This window comes from Gavialis gangeticus, unplaced genomic scaffold, assembly GCF_001723915.1.
Source record: "Gavialis gangeticus isolate Ggan-Ray unplaced genomic scaffold, GavGan_comp1, whole genome shotgun sequence".
Lineage (NCBI taxonomy): Eukaryota > Metazoa > Chordata > Crocodylia > Gavialidae > Gavialis > Gavialis gangeticus.
In genome coordinates this window covers 44,519,218-44,528,132 of record NW_017729034.1, presented here as the reverse complement: position 1 = coordinate 44,528,132, position 8,915 = coordinate 44,519,218, and the positions used below count along the sequence as shown (strand labels likewise).

The window sequence follows — 8,915 nt, the reverse complement described above, 5'->3', positions numbered from 1 at the left end:
CTGATTCTTGGCATATGAGGGTGTCAGCCTGTCCATGCTGATCAACCTGGCCAGGTCAGGTGTGTCACGTTAATCTGTGTGTTTTTGTGTGTATGACTGATTTGATGACTGGAGGAACCCAGCCCCACTGAAACTGAGTCCTGCAAGATAGCTCCACTGGGGGTGAGGGCTTGCAGAACAGAGAGATACAGCTCCGTGTAGAAACACAAGTAACACAAGCAGCACATTAATAGAATTACCAAGACCCTAGAAACGTATCCCAAATAAATGAGCACACCCCAAAGTAATGGGCAAATCTGGTAACAAATATTAATTTAATAACTGAGTTGTTGCTATTAGCAAATTTTTTTTCTTTCTGTATTACTTTGCCATCAGAATTGCATTCCTTTGTATCCTGTATTTTGTTGCCTCTTGACCACTACTTTACTTCTAAAGAATTCAGAGTCAATTAAATTAAAAGTCAGTTGGATAGAAATCTATATTCCAGTGTATCAGATAAAATTACCATAGATTACAAAATAGCCAATGCAATGTAAGTAATTTTTTTTTTCTTTCAACATCCCAAAAGCTGATGGCTGCTGTGGATGCAGTAGTTAGTTTGCCAGAAATTCATTATAGCCTTTGCTAGTGCTTTACTAAATTTTGGACTCTCTTTGATGTCCCTTACCCACTGAGGCAGCTCTATCTGAATGGCATCAACAGTGCCAGAGTATCGAGAGCCAAAAGTTTTTGTAATGTAACCACCACTATAATAATTCCCATTTTTTGGACTAGGATTGGTTGGAGAAGGAACACAAACATACATTTTGTTCTGATCTTCAATAAATTTACCCAGGCTTCTATGTCCTCTAAGCAATGATTCAAAGGTGACATTGCCCAGCTGGTTGGCAAGATATTGAATAGAAGAGCCTGATGCAGAAAATAGCCCTGAATTGAGTGATGCTTTTGAAATGGTGTAGCCTAATTCTATCCATTGTTCAGGGTGTGCTTGGCCATGGATATCCGCAATAAGGCCTTCTGTCATGTGCAATTTTGCAGACCTCATAAACCCCATATAGTCTTCCCAGGCCTCTTCTGCTTGGGGAATTCCAAAGGTAGCTTCTTCCTTTGCTCTGTTAGCATCCATCTTGAATCTCTGGAGATGATTTATAACCACATGAGGGATGAAGCCCTTAGTAATCTTTCTGATTTCTTCAGCAAGAGTCTGACCTACCTCTATGACATACCTGTCTTGATTTGTAGCCACCTTGCACTTTTGAAAGTCTTGAATGGTTCCTGGAGGACAGTCATGAGAGAAGATACAAGAGGAACTGTTTGCATTCCAACAACCAGCATCTCTATCAGGGATGTCTTCAGGTTCCATTGCTCCACCATGTGGAACAGAAATAATTATGTTCATGTTGCCCAGCTGGTATTCTGTGTAATTGTTGTGGCCACAGATGGTTCCTATAGGTTTCAGGAACAAATATAAAATGCAAATGAAGAATAACCACATCTTTTCACAGAGGGCAGGAAGGTAAGTTATGCCCAGTCTATCAGCACCTAAACAAAAGCAAAAGGCAGATGATAATGACATTTACAACTGGAATACATTATCTGGTGTTTTATCATGGGGCAGAAAGTACTGCTTGAAAGACTGTAGTGAGAGATTAACCATTTGTAGTCTAACTGCCTTCACTGCAAAGTGGTGAGTACACCAATATATGAGAGAAAAGAACAGATGGACTTATGGAGTGTTGCCAGATAGACCTAATGTGGCCTCACATTTCACTCACTTTCACAGAAGACCCACAAAATGCTGGGTGGCTCTGCCACATACTCAGAGTGTGGTGGGAAGCAGTGGAAAATGGGAGGACAATAGACCTCCCTCCTCTTTTCCAGGTCCCACCCCCAAAAACACAGAAAGCCAATACTCAATAGATCTGGCGAAATACGTATAATGATTTTTCCCCCAACAGAACTTTGCCTATTGTCCCACCTAAAAAATTAGGATGATTGGAGCAATTCTATAAAGTTTCAAAATCATTCAGTGAAATTTGGAATGAAGTTGTGTTCGGGTTGTTTTGTTTTGTTTTGTTTTGTTTTGTTGCTATTTGTGGGTTTGCAGGCACTGAAAACCCCTTTTGTTCAAAGTTACATAACTGTGAACATAGAAAAAGCTGAAAAGTCCTTTTCTACCTCAGAGCAAAATGTTAAAAGGGTAAAAAGATTAGTGCTAGGAGCCAGGAGATGATAAGGTCTGGTCCTACTTCGGCTGCAGACTGACCATAATAATAACAACCATTCATGCCTTTAGAAACCATTTTCATTTGGTACAAAGGACCATGAATGTGGCATTACATATGAACAGGGGTGGATCCAAAAGGGGTGCAGTTCCTGCTTCATGGCCTTTCTTTCAGGCCATGCAGCAGGAACAGAAGCCAGGGATTTTTTTAAGCTCTTGAATCAGGTAACAAGTCCACACCTCCCAGCATCCTTTCCCTCTGTGTTCAGCAACATATTCTGTCCAGGGACTTCTTGGACAGCAGCAGTGGCAGGTCCTCCTTCCTGCCCATTCCCTTGTAGGGGTTCCCTATGAGCGTGGGGACAGACTCAGAGAAGGCAAACCTTCCCATTGCCACTGCTGCTGTCTCTGGCTGAGCCCAGCTCCCCATGGACTGGCCTGGACCAGGCAGGAGCAGTTCTGGAGTTCGGCCCACCTCTGGAGTAGCTGGAGACAGTGGCAGTACTGGGCTAAGGGGATGAATGGGAAGGGAGAGGACATGCCACTGAGCATGGAGGGCAAGGGAGGGGATGCCAAGAGCAGGCGGGAAGATTCTTACCCAATTTCGAGTCTTCAAAAAGTCCACAGCTGCTGCTCCTGTGGCATAGTCTGCCTGCCTCAGTGGGGCAGGGGAAAGCTGGGAGAGGGGGTGTAGTCACCCCTGCAATTCTGATCACTGCTTTCTCACCCCCTTTTCCAAATCCTGGATCAGCTCATGCTTGTGAATGCTGGTTGGCCAGTGCACTTTATATTTCCACTTTAAGAAACTAATATGTTTAAAGACCTCAGTAAACCTTCCTATATCTTACATAGCTACAATTCACATTGCAGATACTGATGCTTACAGTGCTTTCTAGCTTGGAACCATTATCAACACTTCAGTTAAATCAGAATCCAGAACACTACTCCTCGCAGAAATGAGTCAATTAAAAGAAAAGTAATGTAGCCGGCTTGGCTACCTTCTGCTTCTACAAGTGCAGGGTAACAAAACCCAGCAGTGCCCCCGTAGGTGCATGCAGAAAGACAAGGGGGGGATGCCTGCTGTGCTGCATGTTCTGTCCCTTGCAGAATGCTTCCATAAGCACACTGGAGAGACTATGGGGTGGCGGCAGAGTTGGGAAGATAGGCAGCTTCCCACTGTGTTCTCTTTCTCCTCTTCCTGCCTCTGGAGGGTGATATATTGCTGCTGATCCAGTCAGAGATGTCCCCATCACTGAAACATGTCTTCCAGGATTTGACAAAGCAGTAGCCTGCAAGTGGAGGATACCATCCATACCCTCTCTAGGTGCAGTGCTGTCACTGAGACAAGACAGGGGCACAGGAGCTCCACTCGGACTGCCCTAACCTGCAGCAGGTCTTCTAAGAACCACTCTCCTTCTCTTGGGGGATTGGGGACTGTTGGAAAAGCCATCTCCTGCTTCCCCACAGTAAGTTTTCCCATGGAAAAAAAATGAACAAACTAGCCCAGCTACAGAAATTATTTGCCTTGGGCAGAATCTGACCCAGGCATATAGGCAAAGTATCAGCAGCAACACCAAGGACATCACCCCCCTCCCCCCACCCCCCCCAAAGGATTCAGATTTCCTTAGGGAGACTCAGGTTTACAGCTCTTAACTAGTGACACAGCTGGTCATTCCCCACCAACTGCTAAGCTGTTTATTTGTTATCTGAGGCAGCTGGCATTTCTTTTGCAATTTCCTGTTACTGAAAAGAGAGTCAAACTGATTAAAATGTCACCTTTCCCATTGGAAACTCATGTTTTAAAGATATTCACAATCAGAGCCATATGCAACTCTCAGAACAAAACCCTCAAATGTGAGTCACCCAGAAAAAGCTCAGACTTGGGCTCAGGTTGTGGAGGTTTACAAACAGCTTGGTGAGCTTAGGCTGATTTATGGCTTTGTCCAAAAAGCATATAGTGAGGGCAGAATTAGGCTGATTAACATGAGGCAGGAAAATATCCTACAGCCCATGCTAGTATAAAGGCTCTCTTTTTTCCACAGGGAACACTAAGCCCAACATGATGGCTTTTCTGAAAAGAGGGGGCAACTGCATGAGGTGTGAGGCCTCAGGACAGGGAAGGTGAGACTCATTCTCTCAGTTATCTATTTAAGGAGTGATCCTACATGCAAAACTCCCATTAACTCCACTGGAAATTTTATACCAACATGCCAAGTGCAGGACTTACACCTCAAGCTTCTTGCTTACAACAGAAATGTCAGGCTGTAACTAGTTTCAGTTTTAGAGTGTAGTGTAAACACTTTAAACTCCACTATTTTAAACACTAAAGGAATACTATTTCTAAATATCCAACTATACAAATACCCTATTATTTTAACCTAGTCAATAGTTAAAACACTAAATTAAGGTCTACTGACCTGCAAAGAATAATAAGCAGGACTACTTGTGTCTCCGGTCTCGGTCTCGGTCTCGGTCTCTTCTGTTTGGTATCACTTCTGAAGAGTGCCTCTGCTTCCTAGTTTAGAGTTATTTTGGTTTTTTAGCCTCCCTCTAGAGGCCAGTATGAACCAAGCAGCCAGCTGAAAGAGAAAGTCTATATGCCATCATACATGGAATTTAACAAAAAAGAATTAGAAGACAGAGAAAGGTGTAACAGTACAAGACCAGCTCGGCATTCTTTTGTACTCAGTCATGCCGTGCACTCCTATATCCCATCACAAGCACTACGCCAATACCAAAAATATGATCTCAGGCTACCTCAAGACATCAGTAATGGAGGCAGAACTTTTGACTATCAGTATTTGGACCCTCGCTCCAAGCTAGTGTAATGGTATTTATGATTGTTCTCTTTTGCTCTTTGTCCAGCTAGCAAAATTGAGTCTATAACATTGTTTTCTCTGAGGTATTTTCATGAAAATAGTCCTAATGCCTTTTTCTTTCTTCAAAAGTGTGTGTGTGCGTGTGCATGCCTGTTGGGGGGGATAGAATGGATATGGTCTGGTCACTCATTTCTCCCTAGCCGTGTGTGACAGGCTCACTACCGCTGTACCAGCAGATGGGTATGCCCCACCTCCTGGGCTATGTCCCACCTGGGTCTTTTTGCCTGCCAGAAAAAAAAAATCATAATATAACAATAATTCAACTAAAATAGGTCAGATGGCATGGTAGGCATGGCAGCAATGCTCCCGTGCCAAGAGCTTTTCTTCAGCATGTGGGGTATGTCAGTGCCTGGTGCACTCTTCTCCCACAGATTCTTAAGTCAGTGATGCCCCTTGCTGGGGATGCTTTCTGGCCTGAGTCCCACCTGGCCAGGTATTATCATGCCTCAAGGTGCATCTCTCTGCACCTGCATGATGCTCACAAGTCTTCCAGTCCCCTGCGGGCTCTCCCTTCAGTAGGCTCCAGTAGTGCCCACTGGGCTGCCCTCTCCCAGCCCAAGCTGACCTGTGTAGTCTTGTGTGGGTTATCGCAGGTGCCAGAGAATGGTATCGAGTCTGGGCCACTCAACTCGCCAGCTGCAGCAATCAACCTGGCACCTGCTGGAGTCCCCAGTGCCACCTGGGTGGTCCTGGCATCCAAACTTTTTTTGGGAACTTTAACCCCTGGGAGAGCTACCAGATCCCTGCTGGCTCTGTGGCATGTGTCTGGGTCCTTCCTGGGTGCTCCAGTGGTGAGATGAACATGTGCTGCCCTTGCAGGGCTGTGCTGGGTCCTTTCCGGCCACAGGGAGAGTGTTTGGCTCCACTGCCAGTGCTTCCACTCGTCTTTTCCTTGGCTCTTCTTCTGGGCTTCCTTTAAGCCCAAAGCCTTCTCGCACCTGGCCAACTGGCAGAGCACCTTCTGGCTGCATTGTGCTGATCGGCTCACCCACAGACCAGCCACATGGACACCACCACTGCGGTAAGTAGGTCTGGAGCCTGTCACACAGTGAACAATATTTTATTTAACTCAGAATTGTTCTCTGTTATAACTGAAGGAAAAAAGGAACTGGAAATAACTAGAGATGGTTGGATGAAAGGACCTCTAAGGAGACAAACTTTTAATGAAGGTAGGATTAAAGTGTGTGGAGGAAAATCTCTTCAGAAACCATCACAAGGCGGAAGAGGTGGAGGATCTCTAGAGTGATCTCCGATAGGTAGAGGAACATTAGAATAAAGGTGGCAATGGACAAGACTAACAGTGAGATATGAACAAAACTAAGACTACAGAATTGGAACAAATCCTGCTCACCACACTGAAAGTCTCTCTGACTTAAATGTATGCCACAAATGAGATCTGACCTATGGGTATTAGGAGGAGATGGGGCTGCTCCTGAATGGAGATTTTAATATGAATGCATCTGAAATTCCCAGTGACATCAAATAGAGTCTTTGGTGCTCAGCACTTTTGAGGATTAATTTCACCATTTGTTCCTCTCGAGCAAGACCTGCTTGAGATGACTAGGCCTGACGTCAGTTCAGTTCTAAAGATATTTGTGATAGTGCTGCACAATTTCCTGGAGTTATTTTGATAATATTGATATATCTGTGACCTTGAGGTGTGGATTCCTTTTTAAAGCAGGCACATCATTTATTGCAGAAGGGACATGGCTCTTGTACTTCAAAGCCAGGTTCTTCTGACAATAGATTGACACATTTTCTTACTATGAATTAATTCACATTTTTTATTGGTGAAGATATAGCAACAGCTACTCATGTCCTTACCAATTACCTATGGTACTTGAGATGTAGTGTCTGTCACTCTTGGTATTTTCTCAGGAAGCACAAAGGCAAGAGCCAAATAAAACTTAACTAGGTTTGACAATGCATTTCTCCTCACTACTCCCTTTGTATATTTTCCTCTAGACAGTTGATCAAGGGCTTTGCTACACATTAATTTTAGGTGGCTCAAGGAGCTCTTAACCCTTGAACTGTCGATACATTTAAGACATGTAAACTAGATTTAATCACTCTTTAGGCATCTTAAAGTTACACCCATTCAGGGAAGGTTTAGCTCTGATCTGTGTATCCCAGCTCATGTTCCATGAATGTGTGACCATTCCCCAGAGATAAGCCTCCCAAGTTTCAGTCCTCCAGCATCCCAGAATTCAATGTCCCCTCCTCCCCCCACCCTCCCATTCTGTGTGGATAACTCACTGCTGTAGCTCCTAGTCAGGCCCCTGCTCGCCAACCCTCTAGTGGCAAGTCACAGCTGTGCACCTCAGAGAAGGTTTTTAGGCTGAGTGTGTGTACCTACTTTAAACTTAAGCTAACACTAACACTGATCAACATTTGAGAAGCTTAACATGTCATGTGTAACAAGGCCCCAAATGTCAACCAGTTCTCTACCCATTCTCCACTTGCATGCACAAAACCACATGCTTTATTTGTAAAGGTACCTTGTCAGGGATGTGACAGGCCCTCACCCCACCACCTTGGGGGTGGACTGCCCCTGAGCCTGCTCACCCATCACTACTTTGGGTGTTATATGTATCTCTATAATGTTTCTCAGTGGTTCTTACAGTCTCAGGAGCACCCTCCTTGGTGCGTCTTCTGGGTGGCTCCTCCTTCCTTATGTCCCACCCCTTTCCATTTGAGTGTTATCATCATAAATCCCAGGCTGCTCCTTGATGTTGCTGCAGGTGGTCTGATGCACCAGTGGGATGATACTTCAGTGTCACAGGAGCTTGCTGTGACCCATTACACTTAGAGAAAAAATGCTAACACAAAAAAAAACCCCAACATTACTCACTGTGGCTCAAACTAAGTGTTGGGCAGAGCTCCGTTACACATCCCCCCACCGCCCCCCCGAGCTGCTTGCTTCTGAGCATTGGGGTTTATGGGTCTGCTTCCTCAACCCTTTGTTCCCCTTTTTCTGTCTAGCTCTTTTTTCCCCATGGCTTTTCCTTATTGCGCCTTGGCCAGGTTTCCCAGGGGCTCCAAGTGTTCCCTGCTGGGCCTGCTCATGGCCAGCAGTGGGTGTCCCCTGATGATGCACTTCAGGTGTGCGGATGAACTGTCAGGAAGCTAGGGCATCATGGGCCATCCCTCCAGGGTGCAGCCTTGTCTGGCCACCCTCTCCTGTCCCCAGCTGACCTTACTTGTAGTAGGCTCCGGTCTTGCACTGGCTGGCTGACTCTACTGCTCTGGTGCAGGTTGCCTGATCACAGCGAGTTGGTCTGGCCCCAGGCCAGCTACTGCCCTGGGGCATCCAGAGGGGCACCCAGGCCAGCTCTTCTGTCTGGGGCCTGGATGCCCCTCTGTTTTTCCCCTCTTTAGGCTCGGGCAGGCTTGGGCCTGTTCCTTTGGCTCACCAGTTGGCATATTCAGCAGTGGCTGTGTGCTCCCAGTGGTAAGGAGCACATCTGGTTCCGGTTCTGGCACCCAGACACTTCCTGCTGTGTTCCTGGCCACCAGACCATTTTTTACCATGCAGCCATTGGGCCATGCTGCAGTCAAGGGCTGGCTCTCTGGCTGAGGAGCAGCAGCTGTGCCGGTTGTAGTCTGACCACCAGGGCTGCCACACAGAGGTAAGTTGGGTGGGGGCCTGCCACAAGGGAAAAATCCATTTAAAAATTAAGATATTCAGACAGACCTTTTGAATAGGTAGATTCTGCAATACACATCCAAGTCTTGGCATTTTCACTCACAGAAACACATTGGACTCACTGGACCTTGCCAATATGACTGCTATCACTTCTTCATGCAGGCAG

The 8,915-nt window shown here is 45.8% G+C and overlaps 1 protein-coding gene across 3 annotated transcripts; it reads right to left on the bottom strand.

Moving 5' to 3' along the window:
• Positions 1-408: 408 nt before the first annotated feature.
• Positions 409-8,668, bottom strand: LOC109304733. 3 transcript variants are annotated; one of them, XM_019527523.1, is made up of 5 exons: positions 8,517-8,668; positions 7,725-7,922; positions 4,642-4,803; positions 3,728-3,967; positions 409-1,542 (listed from the first exon to the last, which is right to left on the bottom strand). In XM_019527523.1, the coding sequence occupies exon 5, from the start codon at positions 1,493-1,495 to the stop codon at positions 554-556; it is 942 nt and encodes a 313-aa protein (XP_019383068.1). In that variant the 5' UTR covers positions 1,496-1,542; positions 3,728-3,967; positions 4,642-4,803; positions 7,725-7,922; positions 8,517-8,668; the 3' UTR covers positions 409-553. The 3 variants fall into 3 exon arrangements, with proteins under 3 accessions (XP_019383068.1, XP_019383067.1, XP_019383066.1); XM_019527522.1 differs by lacking the exon at positions 3,728-3,967 and having other exon boundaries at positions 4,642-4,817; XM_019527521.1 differs by lacking the exon at positions 3,728-3,967.
• Between the last annotated feature and the right edge of the window lie 247 nt (positions 8,669-8,915).